At 35.3% G+C, this 16,493-nt stretch overlaps 1 protein-coding gene across 3 annotated transcripts in view; it reads right to left on the reverse strand.

Annotated features, from left to right (window-relative positions):
- The window catches only part of LOC6542829 (laccase-1), a 44,046-nt gene that overhangs the window by 14,971 nt on the left and 12,582 nt on the right, over nucleotides 1-16,493 (reverse strand). For 2 of the 3 annotated variants that reach the window (XM_015159201.2, XM_026983526.1), the window contains exons 3-4: nucleotides 15,006-15,766; nucleotides 8,991-9,175 (exon numbers count right to left, since the gene is read on the reverse strand). In XM_015159201.2, the coding sequence (XP_015014687.1) occupies nucleotides 8,991-9,175; nucleotides 15,006-15,766 (946 nt within the window). Of the gene's footprint in view, nucleotides 1-5,787; nucleotides 6,219-6,279; nucleotides 6,511-7,597; nucleotides 7,811-7,862; nucleotides 8,059-8,990; nucleotides 9,176-15,005; nucleotides 15,767-16,493 lie in introns of those variants that run through there. The other variant, XM_001970801.3, reaches the window with a different exon arrangement.

Below are 16,493 nucleotides of genomic sequence, written 5' to 3' on the forward strand. Positions count from 1 at the left end.
TCGAGGGAAATTTTCAAATTTTTTTGGATTATTGGTAAGAGATGAAAAAAAATGTTAGATGTGGCGTGGTCAAAATGTTTTTAGGTTTAACGATAGATATTCAACGGACGCTGTCTAACAGCGTTTCCAGCTCCGAACCACATATGTTCCCAGCAACAACGTCGCAGTTCTTGCCTCACCTTCTATTTGACAGTCAGAAGTAAGCGCTGGAACAGCAGTTTAAGGGTATACACACAAAACAATTTACTTAGAGTTTAGTTTGATTTTGGAAATAAATCGATATGGTCGTGGCCTCTCTTCAAACGAATCAACTCGAAAACTTGTTTGTTTATATAATAGTACATCACTATAACACATTTAACAAATTCTAAAAATAAACAAAAATAACGCTTTAGTCGAGTTTTGTGACTATTAACCCGTTAATCTGCTAGTAGGATTGCAAGGAATTGTACAACTTTTTGGAAAAAACTAATAATAAAATCAACAAATTTAAAAAATGTGTTGGCACAGACATGTCATGCAAAATTGGCAAGACTAATAATATAACGAAACATTTTAAAACATTTTACAATAGTCTGGAAGTGGCATCGTTCTGGAACAAACTTACGCAGCGTATGTGTCACTAGAGTCTGCATGTCTAATCTTAATTACAAGTTTTTATAATTTCCGATATCTCGTCGTGGTACGGACGAGCAGACGGACAGACAGACGGCCATGGCCAAATCGACTCGGCTATTGATCCTGATTAAGAATATACATATATAACTTATAGGGTCGGAGAAGCTTCCTGTTACATGCATACATATACATTTAAAATAAAATATAAAAATGCTCTATTTGTTTTGCTAGGCGAATCTTCTCGTTTGTTAATAACTTTATATATTATGATGCATTTCACTGTTTATATCCAATTCGGGGTATCTTCACAATTTGTTCCCTAATGAATTGTACGCGATCATTGACAACATCATTTCTAAATCACAATGCTGATAATAAATTTCAACATTACAAATTACAGGCCTTTGCCGTTGATAGCGGCTTGTTATTTACAAATGACATTAGAGCTTCTGAAGGGTAGTAAATGAATTGTCGATAGGACTTATTTTCAGGATTCACTCCGTTTGCAAACAGAAAGATGGCTTCAAAGGGTTCTGGTACACTCAGGCTTTGTCCGAGGCGAGCATCCACCAACTCAAAGTACCTGCTGGGTCCAGAAGGCGCTAACTTTTCTGAGGGCAAAATACAGTTTTCTAGTGACATGTTGTCTTTTCTAGACTCCGAATGATTCAATTAAATTAAAAATAGCTAAATTCCCCTATCTTAGGGAATCAATGGCCAGTTGCCGAACGGTACCATTTCCTTAAATAGAATTGTTACGAGGTCAATTGTGACATTCGTTAAGTTCCGATTTCCGTTGTCTTTGTTGCTATCAATAGGCGAATCACCCTTTGCTACAAGTTTCTTGACTGTTTATATAAATAATAATGTCTAATGATCTTTGTCTAAGTACATACGTAAAAGGCGATCGAGTTAATGACTTCTGGAAAATATATGCGCACGAAGTCCTCTTAACCCATGATCTGTCTTTTCCTTTATACCAGGCGCCCATAAACGTGGAATTTGGACACATTTCAGCAGTTAAGATTCTCATACGCTCGCTGGTCTTTTGCTGTGTCTAATGTTATTGTTTGTTTCAATTATCTCAATTATCTGTTGTTCTAATCGAGCTTTTCATAACAATTATTCCAAGCAATATGAAAACGTGGAATCATTCGCTACAGCTACATATTTTGTTTTGTTGTAAGTTGATGTCGGAGTAGACCCCGTGGGTCCGTTTCTGTTCCATTTTCTTGGGCGTGAATTAAAGAGCTTAAAAGATACTTTCCTGGACTGCGCGTTCTGACCATATCATTGTATGTTTGCAGTCACCGAAATGTTTGCACTACTGAAGAAAATGAAAAAATCATTGCTTAGGCTGCACAGTCAACGCTCTCCCGACTTTCTCACGCGCATGTGCATAATCATAGTGATGAACATGCGATTACTTTGAAGCAAGTTCATCGACTTTTTATTTCTAGCCGAATGGTAAGCCGACGCTCTCATTCGGCGAGCCCACAAGCATCGTAAGAAGCTTTAAATTTGTAACATGCTAAGACAAATAATGTAGGTAAAGGAGACGGGGACGACCATAAGCGAAATAGCAATAGGTGATCGAAATAGATTAAAGGATTCCTTTTCTAAAAGGATTCTTTTTCATGGACCCATGATTTTTGTGAGAAGCAGACTCGATTTAGTGTCAGTTTCTAAGAAAATGGTAGGTAAATTATTTTTTATAAAATTTATATTTTATATTTTAATTATTTTCGAATTTAATTCATTGATTATTCCAGGTTATAAGAAACAACAAATACAATTCACAAAAGGGTCCATTGTTTTAATACATTCGTGAACATAGTGCCGTTTTCCAATGCAACTGAAACGAAACTGGGCCAAACTTCATAGGACAACAAGACGCAGAAAACTTCGAAATTTGATATGCATTTGTATGCTTACACTTAAATCCTAGGCATAATTTAAATATTAAGTCAAAATTGATGATTTATTAATTGAAAGGTGAACTAAAATAGGTTATGAAAAACCACTAAAGTAGTGTTGAAAAAGCGATGGAAATTTCACTCTCCTCAAAAATTAGTGGGCAATTAGTGATTAAAATTTGGTAAGCGAGTGATGGCTCGATTCTTGCACGTTAAAATGCGCATTAGCAGCCGGGATTTATAACTATAATTTGCACTGTTTTTTGTGCTGCTTTTCTTTGCGATGATTTCCTAGGACATGCCAATGTTAAAATCATCGCTAGTAGGCGCTAGAGATTTATACTGAGTTGTGATTCACTGTTGAAGAAAGGGCTGGTTGAAACTGGACGGTACAAACATACCTTTACATATAAACCTGTAAAAGTATTAAAAGCCGAAAAATTAAAAATGGTGCTGTTAAAGAAAATACAAAGCAAAATGGTAACAAACCAGACCTCATTGCTGCGGATAGAATGAAGCAAAAATGTGTCCAAATGTAAATTAGTCAGTAAACCTGTAAACGAAAACTACGATACTCTTCCGTCAAAAACTTGTCCTGCATTTAAGCCTCAAAAAATATGCCTTCGTTTCCTCTTTTTAGTGTGCTTTCTTACTGGAACTGACCCACCTAAACAGTTTTTATCTCATTTAAATCAGACTAATAACCGATACATTCAGGATCCACAATCTGCTGCTATTTGACCGATGCGTTCGGGATCCACTACCCGCAATAGCTTTACCGATACCATCGTGTTCCTCATCAGGCTACGCGGCCCAGTACATTGCCAGTTCCGTCGCTCATATAGTAATACCAAGCAATAAATATTCCGTACCCTCAGACGACCAGGGATAGTATATAGGCCTTTCTGGTCAGTTCCTTGATCGAAAAATGAACTGTTGACGCGCACTGCTGGGTCTGGACTCTACGCTCTCAATCACCAGAAACCACATATGGATTGTATTTACGTTAATTTTTTACAAGATATCAGATAACACCGACTATCAGATACCCGTTACTTAGCTAGTGCAAGTGCAAACGCGAAATTTCAAAAATGTCTGGACTATCGTTAGAAATTGGGAAAAAAATAATAAAATAAAAAAAAACCTTAAAAATTTTTAAAAGTGTGGGCGTAATAGTTTTGCGCGGTTTGTGGGCGTTGGAGTGGGCGTGGCAAAGAGCGTTTTGGCAAATCTATAGAAATTTACAAGATATATTTAAAAATGAAAAAATATCAACACATTTTTCAAAATTGTGATCGTTAGAGTAGGCGTGGCAACATAAACTTGCGCTGCGTCTATGTCTTTGCAAGCTGCATGCTTAATCACAATAATCTAGCTTTTGTAGTTCCTGAGATCGAGGCGTTCATACGGACAGACGGCGGGACATGGCCAGATCGACTCGGCTATTGATCCTGAAGAATATATATACTTAATATGATCGGAGACATTTCCTTCTTCCTGTTACATACTTTTCAACGAATCTAGTACCCTTTTACTCTACGAGAGTCCACTCTGATACTAACGCGCTTGCACTTTTGGCTTGGCGTTCTGCAATTAAGTCGCTTATAATCACTCGCTTTCGTAACTAATGCATATGCGTTATGCATTTTAATAATATTTGAAATCGCTACACATATAAGCCATCGTTACATTTCTTTAAAAACAACTAAAAAAAGATTATTAGCTCAACAAATACTATCGACTATCAGATACTTGTTACTCAGCAAGTATGAGTGCTATTTCAAGTCTTTTTTTACAATTACCCAAAAAAATATTTTTGTAAGGCGTAATAATAATTTTGGGCGTATCTAAAATGGTTTTTGGCAAAGTTGTTTGTTTTGATAAATAATAAAATTTAATAAATCTGCACATTTTTCAAAAGTGTCGACAGGACAGTTATTGGCGGAGTGTGGGCGTAAGAGGCGGCGTTTATCGAGCTGCCAAAAAAGCTTTTGTCACGCCAAATCTAACACCCACATGCCGCTCAAAACTGCAACTCTTACAGCATTAAATAATGCTTTGAGATTCTTTGGTTAACTATTTGTCTTGCCATTTTGTATCGGTATTCTAAAAACAGTTTGACAAACCGCCCAAAACTGTCAGTCCCACGACTTAAAATTTTTTGTTTTTCATTTCTTACCGATATTCCAAAAAATGTTGGAAATTTTTCTTTGCAATTCCACTAGCTGAGTAACGGGTATCTGAAAGTCTCGAAATTCGGCTATTGTGTTCTCTCTTATTACTTATAAATTTTTGACATAAATATGGAGGTCTCCAATTGAATATTTTTACATTATAGTATTGGATAAGAATCGCTTAACATGTTAAATTCTTTATACTGGAATCTAGTATATCTATTACCAACGGGGGCTTAAATACATTTATTTATTTTTATTGTATATATTTTATAAGCAATTTAACAATTGAGTGTACATTTATAATTAAACGTTTTCATTGTAAGCATATTTTTAATATTTACTGATATCATTTGGGGCTTAACATACAAACATAAGAACAAATTAAGTGTACCCAGGATTGAACAATAAGGCACCATAATTATACAGGTATAGTTGTATGAAAATCAACTTAACTGACACAAATAATTATTTTTGCTTTTATTAAAAAGTTTATTTTACAATTGCAAAAAAGAAAAAATATTTATATACGAAAACATGTGGTATTTACATTTTAATAATAAACAAAGTTTCAGAAAATTGTGTAAATGGCAGTTGATTTTTTAGAATGCATGCTAGAACGTAAAATAAAAAGACATCTGTTTATGAAAATATTACCAATTAAAAAACAAGTACAATATTTTAATTCCATAATATTATATTCATTGTTAATAATTACAATTATTCTTAAAAATCAGTAAAAATATATGTATTTATTTTGTACAGAAAAGTTACATTTACAAAAAAAAGTAAATTAATAGCATATAAAAGTGAAAAAACTTTTTTTAGTTATTAGATATTTTAATACTAACCATTTTACACTTTTCTTCGAACGCAAATGTAAATGAAAATAGTTGTGTATGAACATCATGTAAATATGAAAATGTTACTAGTTTCAAAAAATACGGCTCAAAGAAATTTGTATAAAATAAAAGAAAAGTGGTTGGTTTCTTGCAGTCATTTTCAACAATAAAAAGGTTATAATGGCTTTTTCATAAAATAAATTAATGTATTTTTATTTTTGGTTCCTACAAATACACACAAATAATAAAATATATACATTTGATAGTTTGCTCATGGGTGAAAATTTAAGGAAAGGTATATTGTTATTTAAATATAATTGGACATTGGCAGTGTTACAATTATTAAGCAAAAACAGTGCTTTGTGCGTTTTAAATATATATATATATACAATCTTGTTTCATATATAGTGATGGAGGATGCTATTTACAAACTGTTTAATCAGTATGTATGTAGGTCCTGTTTGCTCTTTTCAGATTTGTCGCCATATGGGTTAATTTACTTGTGCGTCAGGTAAAATATTAATTTATTGGAATGGATGGTGTGTGGTCCCCACATGTTGGGAATCCTGGTGGAACAGGTGGTAGATCAGCGTTAGTGCCGACCTGTAAAATCAAGTTCATACCAATAACAATGTGGAAAAGAAAATGACAGTGGAAGAGCCAGAAGCCTGAAACAGGTAAGTTTATTTAAGATGTGCAAAAAAATTAAACGTCTCTTTCGAAGCATACCAGGATTGTCAGCTCTAAACCGCAGCACAACATAGCCGTTATTTGGTACTGCAATTGTATCCTTAGTCGGCGGTAAATTGTACTGACGGTGTAAAAGTCCGCGCCTGTCTAGGTCCAAAGCGTGCTTCAAATTGATTTTCTTCACTGATGAATCTGGAGAACGCCCAATACCAATGACACTGAAACCGTATCCGTGCAAATGGAAAGGATGTGACAAATTGGGTTGTTGAACTGAAAAAAAAATGTTTAATGAATTAAAAACCTTAATTTTCTAATTCACTACGAAAATGTTTTAAACTACTCGGATGTTTAAAACTCATCATAATTGCGTTTGATGAAAGATTGTAGGCTTTTACTTTTGTTGGCAATGAAAATTCCGTACAAATCATATCTTGTAATCGAACGAAGAACCCAGATCGTGTATCAATACTGGAAAGCTAGGATTGGCCTGTAGTGTATGTGTGAACAGCTGAGTTGGGTATAATAAAATAAAAAGGATAATTTTTCTTTATACCCACAGCTTGAAACATAACTAATTGTTTCAAAATTGATTAACAGAATAGGAACCAACTAAGAAAACTTAATATTGATTCTTAAAATATTTTTAACTCGGCTGCACTATACCTATAGCTGTACCTATAAGGTACATATATTCATGATCAGGATCACTAGCCGAGTCTACCTACCTACTTTCATTACAAGTTCATTTGAATCAAGAAATTTAAAAATATTTTATTTTGATCTGAAGGTAAAATTTTCATTTTTAAAAACCCGTTACTCGTAGATTGAAATGGTATACTAGATTCGTTGAAAATTATGTAACAGGCAGAAGGAAGCGTTTCCAGCCATATAAAGTATATATATTCTTGATCAGAGTCAGAACCAGTCTGTCTGTTCAAAAACTAAAAAGTTGAAATTATGCTCGCAGATTCCATAACATTTGTTCGCCCACATTAACGACCACAAGTTTTATGAGAGTTAATTTGGGTAACGTTTGTCCTTTCCAGGACTTACTTTACCCATCTTATTAACAAGGTTAAACAACGGGTTAAAGGGTTCAAAAATACGTGCCATCTTATGGTGGACATGGTCGTCGATGCTGTCCATATTATCTAATAACGTTTTTGAAATGAAAAATTTTAAATTCAAGTAAGGAAGATTTTTAAATTCCATAAAAAGGAATAGTCCGGATAATGCAAAGGGTCCGACATGAGACCGATTGCTGATCAAGAATATATAAACATTGGGCGTACAAATACAAGTAAGCCCTCTGCAAGAGTATTAAAATACATATACATATATTCAATAAAGAGCTTACCTTCATCGACTAACACGACTTCCACAATTGCGTTGAGTGGAATATCAATTTTATGAGTACACATACAATTTGGTCCACAATCTGCGGGTCGATTATCTCCGTTACAAAACTGTTCTGGGTTTATATCATTATATTGAGAAGTCAGTGGCGCTGGAGCCGATAGGTACGAAATTTCATCGATGAGTGATATTACATGGTCGCCGGTGGGTGCCACTGAAATATTTGTACTTAGTGATTATCTTAAAACCAATATTTTGCTACGTACCTAAAAATCTATTGTATGTGTTTGGCTGGAAAAGATCTTCAGCCCGGTAAACGAAGAAACGGAATGGTAAAAAAATCTTCACGTCTGGCTTCTCTGCCAATATACCACGATCAATCTCAAGAGCGTTTTTAAGTTGGCTTACACATATGGCATCGTTTCGTTGACGGTTGCATTGAGCATCCAAAGGATTCATAACCTTTTCAATTATTTGGTGCGATTTGGAAGGTCATAAAATACAACGGTATTTGTGTTTTTTATATACAGGTGCGGTTAACCAAAGTTAAAGTGGATTTTGTTTTGGTGATAATGTACATATTGGGTATTTAAAGAAACAAAAAGAGAACACATGTTTTATATATAATATACATATATATATATAATAATATATTGTACATATATATACATGAACATACATATATTTATTTGTTTTATATGTATATATACATATATATACAAAAAGTTACTTTCAGAAAAGAAAGCATATAAATACTTTATTGGTAATTAAATACTAAATTCACAAGCATACAATATTTAAAAATACAACACCAGGTTATTAAATTATGTCTATAATTGAATTTTTGAAACTTTACTTAAAAAAATGTTTCCTTTAACATAATTTAACCAGAGACCCAATTTTATAATGAAAATAGGAAGTAAATAAAATTGGCTAAAACAAATGAGAAATGGAATTTCATTGAATTCATCACATAATTTGAATTATCAACATACATATAAATGAAATTATCAATAGAAGATTTAGAAGCTCTACGAAGCTTTTGATCGCGCCTTATTTCGATAATAAAAATAATATGATAATAAATAATAGGCCTAGGTTCTCTATTAAGGAGAGGTGCACTTTATATTTGAGCTGCTGCCAGTTTAATAATAATAATGCTCTGTTAATGGTCTGACGGATTTTAGATTACAAAAACGAAAAATAAAAATCTTTCATTCTAGTAAGAATGAAGAAGAAGAAATCGATCTTAATAAGTCCCAACCGGATTTTTTTCCAGTATTGATTGCCAAAAAAAAATTGTATTGTACTACCAATTGTATAAGTATTTATGGGAACAAATTAATTCTTTCATAATTATTAAAATTATCATTTTGGTGAATATAGATACTTACGACTCCTTGCGGTATTCCCACATCGTATGTTGGCGGAGAAGACGCTGGCTGATAAGGTCCACGAGCGTAACGTAGGATAGCCAGTTGTTGAGCTCTACGAATACCGCACTCACCAAGTCCACGTAACTGTATCCAATACGCTCCCACAGGTTGATCGGCGCTTATAACAAAATCGTAGCGCTCACCTTAAATGTAAGAAATTGATCAAGAATATAGTTAGAAAGAATTATGTAAATTTTGGCTTATACGCTTATAGGCATAACTTTTAACCATTTTAAACATTTCGGAAAGAGCTAATTATTCACAATTATTATACTATTATTATACAAAAATGACCATTGTGATATTGACAAGACAGATCAGATGCTAGATCGAAAACCAACCTGGGTACAGGCGCTTATTAACTTCGGCAACAGCGATAGTAAAAAGCAACTTAAACAAGAGTAAGTCGCCCCTTAAAGTGACACAAGCGACCAGCAAGAAAGCGAAAGCAAACAATGACGGCGCATGACACAGGTCGTGTGCGGAGGTGGTAAGGGAAATGAGGTTACCTTTCAAAAACGGTAAAGGACGATTTTGCTCGATTTTCATAGTCGATTATAATTAAGACAAAAAAACCCTGTAGTGGTCACCTAGACCCTTATAAACGTCTTTCTTTTTCTTTCGTCCCTAAATTACTTTCTTGACGCAAGGTCCAACTATCTGAAAACTAACCTCAAGTTAGTGAGTACTGTAATATCTTTTTGAAAGGTCCATGAAGAAAACAATGAGCAAACAAACTGAAACAATATAAATTCTAAGCAGCAAAGTGCTTCCTGAACCCCACATCCCAACATCCCACATTGTCATTCCTAACGTACTACAATTCATTTTAAGAACTAGCAGTTTTTATCTTATAATTTCATTAAGTTTTTTTTAAGTTTATACTTATACATTTTACACCTGTCTGTATGACCGTCCAAGTTTTTTGACCTATAAAGTCTGGAAAGTTGAGAAGAAGCATGCAGATCTCGTTCTCCCAAATTAAGTGTTACTTGTGGGAATTTTGTTGGTAAAGGTGCCATATTGGTGCAATCAGATGATGCCTGGAGTGGACATTTTAAACGACTTAAGATTGCTGCTTCATCAGCAAACGTCGATGTCATTATTTCCTGGTTCATTGGTATGCCTGCCGTATATAGACTAGTTCCAAGGTTCATTGCTTCATAGGCAGCTTTTAGGCTTCGCTAAAGTTAAATCTACGATTTCAGGACCTTGCGTATGTTTTGGGGAAGTAGGATGTCAGCTTTATAGAGTAGAGCTGCCAGACAAACCACGTCGAAGGTTTTTTACTTGATGTTTTAGTGCATAAAGAAGTAAGCTAGTGGTCATGTGGTAACTTCGAGAAGCTTTCGCCATTTATGACGTTTTCCTAACTCTTCTTTATATCTAGTACATTGGAATAAGATAGTTTTTTAACTGTTTTTCTTTACCAGCAGTAAAGTACATATGTGGGTTTTGCAGTCCGAATAACTATTCACATAAAATAAAAATGTTACTCGTAGAGTAAAAGGGTAAACTAGATTTGTTGAAAAGTATGTAATAGGTAGATAAAAGCGATTATGAAGCAATAAAGCTACGATTCGCAGTTAGAATTCCCCATTCAACTCAATCAGCTAAGACACACTGACAGTGGCTCCAAACCGAATGCTTTGCATTTGGAGTACATTTGTAGTATGTAACAGTCAGAAGAAAACGTTTCCGACCATATAAAGTATATATACACGGTGTGTCCCAAAAATAACTGAACTTTATATTTAAGTCATATCTATTGTTATGTTTTTTATTGTTATGTTGCACCTATTTATTTGCAACTAAATATTTAACAATAAAAAGATACGTTCATCCTCTTTCAAACGCACTTAACTTCATGTAAGTCGGATGACAGATGTAAAAGTTACAGCCATTTCAATAAAAAGTGTTCTGATGGTTCAAAAATAAAATTCCACAAGGAATTTGTTCCAGAAGGTCAAACTGTTAATAGAGAATACTATTTAGGCGATTTACATCGTTTGTGGAAAAAAATCGGTCGTGTTAGACCAGAATATCCAGCAGGAATACAGCTGTTTTTATTGCACGATAATGCACCACAAGACCAAAAAAGTGAACGAATTTTTAATAAAAAAAAGGGATTCTCTCATCGACCATCCGCCGTATTCGCCTGATCTATCACCATTTGACTATTTTTTATTTCTAAAACTGAAAACCAAGATGAAGGGAGCATTTTACCCAAGCCATTCAAGCAGCCATTACCGAGGTACTGAAGAACATTTCTATAAATGACATAAAAAAATCTATGCTTGCGCTGGCTGATCGTTCCAAATGTTGTGTTGAGTGAAATGGAACCTATTTTGAATAAATAATAACTTTCAAAGATAATATAATGTGTATTATATTATATTTTAAATCCAGAAAGTTCGGTTATTTTTGGGACACACCGTGTATTCTTAATCAGGATCAATAGTCGAGTTGATCTCGCCATGTCCGTCCGTATGAACGCCTTGATCTCAGGAACTATATGTATAAGCTAGAATGCTGATATTACGCACGGAGATTCTGGAGACATTGTCGCAGCCATTTTCGTTTCAAAATGTTGCCAAGCCCACTCTAAGGCCCAAAAACCACCCAACACTGCCAGGTCCACACCTTCTAAAAAAGGTTTGATTTTTTTGTACTTTTTATTAGTCTTGTATATTTCTGTTGATTTGAAAAAAAAAAACTTTTTGTACGTCCACTCTAACGCATACAAACCGCCCAAAACTGTCACGCCAACACTTATGGAAAATGCTTTGATTTTTTTTATTAGTGTTGTAAATTTCTGTCGACTTGTTAAAACCCTTTTTGCCACCCCCACTCTACATACTCTTGATTCCTTTTCGTTTTATTATTTGTTTTCACAATTTCATCGGTATACCAAAACACTTTGGCAAGGCCTTACCTAACTCCTACAAACCACCTAAATCTGTCATTTGTTGCTTTACAAATTTTAAACTTTTTTTTTTTTTTTTGTTCCCTCAATTTGTACCGATATTATAGAAAATATTGAAATTTCTTTTTTTTCACTCTCACTAACTGAGTAACGTTTATCTGATACTCGGGAAAACTCGTCTATAGCGTTCTCTCTTTTCTTTAATATTTGACACAACTATTGACGATTTCTTGTCTTTAGTGCTAGTAGCTTATTGTGCTAACTGTTATTTTGCTGATATATCAATTCTTGGACGTTGCGACTGAAATTTATTTCATTTTTATAATACTATTGAACTATGTGCGAGGCCAACTTTTTTTCTAAGTTATTCAAATCAAGGGCTTTTTCTGGCTTTTTATTCGCTTAAATAAGATAAGTCAGGTTTTCGAGAGGTTCAGGTCCAGCAAGATTCATAATATTATTCAATCGTAGTGATGTCGTTTTCGCCATCGGTTGAAGTAGCGGTTTGATGCTCGTATTACCCTAACTGAGTGCGTACCCGTATCCATACACCCGACACTATCTGTTTGTATCACGCTATGTCAGGTCGCTCGAGAGGTTGAAGTCTGTATGGATACCACAATTACTAGGGCAGGTGACCGAAATTATCACTCTGTCCTACGCTATTCGTTTGTACACAGGCGCAGAACCATGTCGCCGGTCCAGAGAGAGATAAAATAGTTAGGCGATTTCACTGTTCTGTCTGGAATACGAATCTTTTTCGTATGTCTATTAGCAAACTGGCAGCTTCGGTTGGGACTTCGGTAAAATCAGGTAAAAAAATACACTTATTTAGACTCGTCACCGGCATGTCAAAGAGATTCTTAAGAAGTCAGAAGAGGAAAGTGAAGCGGAAGAGTACCAGATAGACATTTTAGAAGTGCCGACGAACCGGGAACAGATAATGAAATACCGGCCAAGTGGAACCCAATCCGACTAACAATCAAGTAATCACAACGAACAAGCCGGCAAACTTCTACAGCCAACTTCTCCCAAGCCAGGTTCCATGACACACACTGGCATAATTGTGGCAGGAACGACTAGAATCGGTCCACTTATTCCGCCATTTATCAAAAAGGTCTGATTTGAGAATCGGGAGAACCCGCCAGTCAGAAAACCGAAACCCAGAAGCAATAGAAGTCGCGATTGTCCGTCTATTCGTTTGACTGTCCGTCCTTATGATTTTATATAATTCGGAAACTTTAAAAGCTAGCAATTTGAGGTTAATGACGCCTACGCTGTGCCCTCACAAACGCCCACAAGCCGTTCAAAAACTGCATTTGAAAATTTGTTAGAGTAAAAATGGTTTAGTAGATCTGGTGTAGTCGATCTCACGAACTATAATAGCTTGAAAGAAATGAAGCGTACAGGTTACAGAGACATATACCCAGTGCAAGTTTGTCTTGTTTCCCACTCCCACTGTACAACATTTTGTTGATTTTTTCCATTATATCATTTTTTTGACAATTTCTATCGACATGCCAATGTATGGCCGTTTTACATCTTGTTTTTGTATGTCTTTGGCTGAACCTTCTCGTTCGTACTTCCACTAGCTGAGTAACGGGTATCTGATGGTTGAGGAACTGGACTGTAGCATTCTCTTTTGTTATACGTTACACGTAGTGTAAATGGGTATTCTAGACTCGTTAAACTCGTTGAAAAGTATTTCCCGGGCAGAAGGAAGTGTTTATAGTATATAAGTATATTAGATCCTGGGTTAGATTAGCAGGGTCGAACTGTTCAGAGACATAGACGCAGCGACAGTTTGTTTTCAATTTTTACCACACCCATACCTTTAAAATATGTCGTGCTATTTTTTTAATTTTTTTATATGTATATATTGTAAATTTCTATAGATTTGCAGAAAAACTGTTTGCCACTCTAAAGCCCACAAACCTCCAAAAACTGTTACGCTCTAATTTAATAATTTTTTACCAATTATACCCCCAGTTTCTTGCAATATTCCACAAAATGTTTAAATTTCTCGTTCGCCCCTCCACTAGCTGAGTAATGGGTATCTGATATTCGGGGAACTCGACTATAACATTCTCTCTTGTTTTGTTTTTGTCCAATTTCTATTGATGTGTCAAAAATATTCTGCCAGAAACTGAACAAAAATGTCACTCGCTTTTTTTTTATGGAATCTGAGTAATTTCACCGCTCTTCCGAAAAACTTCTATCGATAACTGAAATCAACAATGATTAATGAAATTCGGCAATAAGCGTTCTTTGGTAATTGGCTAGGCTCGGCAGTTGCAATTGACTCCCAAAAAGGTAGATATCGAGAAATATTACTCATAGGTTGAAACACTTAGCTAATTCAACCAATCACTGGATCCTGGAGTCAGTGGATCGGAGCATGGACGATACACAACAAGAGGACTCATTTCCCAAATGAAGCTGCAGTGACCAATCATACCGTGACCTTTCCATCCTGGAAATAAGACCAATCTTTCGGCACGTACTGTAACCTTAAAACGAAATTTTTGTGTCCCATTTAAATAACGAACCGAATAACTAAAGGAAAACTGAGATCCACCAACAACCCCAGCGAGCCCGGTACCACCTAACCACCCTTCCCCCTCAATTTGAACCATATACTCCAGAAATATTACAGCCATCTTGAGTGAATCTTGAGTAATCTCATCTTTAAACTCGTCGTTTAAAGGCACAGAGATACTATTCAAATTTCCTACATTTAATTGTTAGGGTAAATTGAAATCTCTTTTCGGTTCATATCAAAACCAAATAATGGATAGCACGGGAAATCTAAATTTATAAACAAGTTACAGAGGGTTCTAGAAATTGTTGCATAGTTTGAGTTTAGAAAAACACTGGAAATTTAAAAATAATGCCGAATGACAGGAATGGCACCAGCTATTTATCACAAAGTTAATGATTTTTTTTAAGATAATGATTAGGCAATCTGTATATAAGTAATAGCTGTTAAGATACTAACTACATTCATATCATTAAAGATCTCTGGTTCGATTGAAAAAGCAACTTACCTGAAAATGATATGATTGTGTTAACATCAACGGGATGCACAGGCTCACCATCGGTGGCTATAACCGTCATGCCATGGCTCTCGATCGTTACCTGTGCTGGACAGACTGAAGCAAATGCGTTTATCATCCGAAAGCGGTAACGACGTCCTGGTGTAATCGTGAATATTTCCAATGGAGTATTAGTCATAAAGCCAGTGTTTGGGTCGCGAAACTGGCCTTTTCCATTAATCAACATGGACTCCGGATCTTGGCCTGTGTTAACAGCCAAACGTCCTGGATATCGCTCGGCTGCATCTTCATGCAACCAATCACTGATAAGCATTATATGTGTTGTTAAATCAAAATCATATAAATGGGAGTTTGGGTCCCTTGATGGTGGCTGTCGAACCACGACGCTGCCGTATAGTCCATCTAGTTTCTGAAGACCGGTATGAGCATGCCAGAAATGTGTCCCGGCGTTTCCTGTCCACTGATAACGGAAGGTATTACCCTGCTGAATGGGGCATTGAGTGACAAAGGGTACGCCATCATAATACTGCGATCCACGTTGCCATATACCGTGCCAGTGTATAGTTACTTCCATTCCCTCCATATGGTTTTCCACATCAATAACCACCTTATCGTTTTCACATACTTGAATGCTTGGGCCAGGTATCATACGATTCGCAGTAAGAATTCCTCGTTCAACTCCATCAGCTAAGACACACTGACAGTGGCTCCAAACCGTATTCGTTGCATTTGGAGTACATACTTGGCACGCACTGTGTGTAAATATAAATGTTTATAATTAAAATGAGGTCATTCCGAAGAAAATTCTTCTGAATTAATAATAACAATATTAAAGTTTATTTCAAGCTTGCCCAATTTTAAGGGGAAACAACTATTGAGATATTTAGATACTATTTTTATACTCGTTACTCGTAGAGTAAAAGGGTATACTAGATTCGTTTGTAGTATGTAACAGCCAGAAGAAAAAGTTTCCAACCATATAAAGTATATAATATATATTCTTGATCAGGATCAAAAGCCGAGTCGATCTGGCCATGTACGTCCGTCTGTCCGTATGAACGCCTCGATCTCAGGAACTACAAAAGCTCGAATGTTGAGATTAAGCATGCAGCTTCCACAGACTTAGACGCAGCGCAAGTTTGTTTCCAAATGTTGCCACTTGTTTCTATATATCTGAAAAAAAAACTTTTTGCTACGCCCATTCCAACGCCAACAAACCGCCCAAAACTGTCACGCCCACCCTTTTCAAAAGTGTGACATTTTTTAACTTTTGTATATATCTTTTAAATTTTGATAGATTTCTAAATTCGAATACCCACAAGCCGCCCAAAACTGACACAACCACACTCTTAAAAAATTTGTAAGTTGTTTTTATTTTATTATTTTTCCCCAATTTTTACCGATATTCCAGAAAATTTTGAAGTAACGGGTTTCTGATATTCAGGGAACTCTACTTTAGAATTCTATCTTGCTCTACTT

The sequence above is a fragment of the Drosophila erecta genome, unplaced genomic scaffold (assembly GCF_003286155.1).
Source record: "Drosophila erecta strain 14021-0224.00,06,07 unplaced genomic scaffold, DereRS2 tig00000307-arrow-arrow-pilon, whole genome shotgun sequence".
In the NCBI taxonomy this organism is placed as follows: domain Eukaryota; kingdom Metazoa; phylum Arthropoda; class Insecta; order Diptera; family Drosophilidae; genus Drosophila; species Drosophila erecta.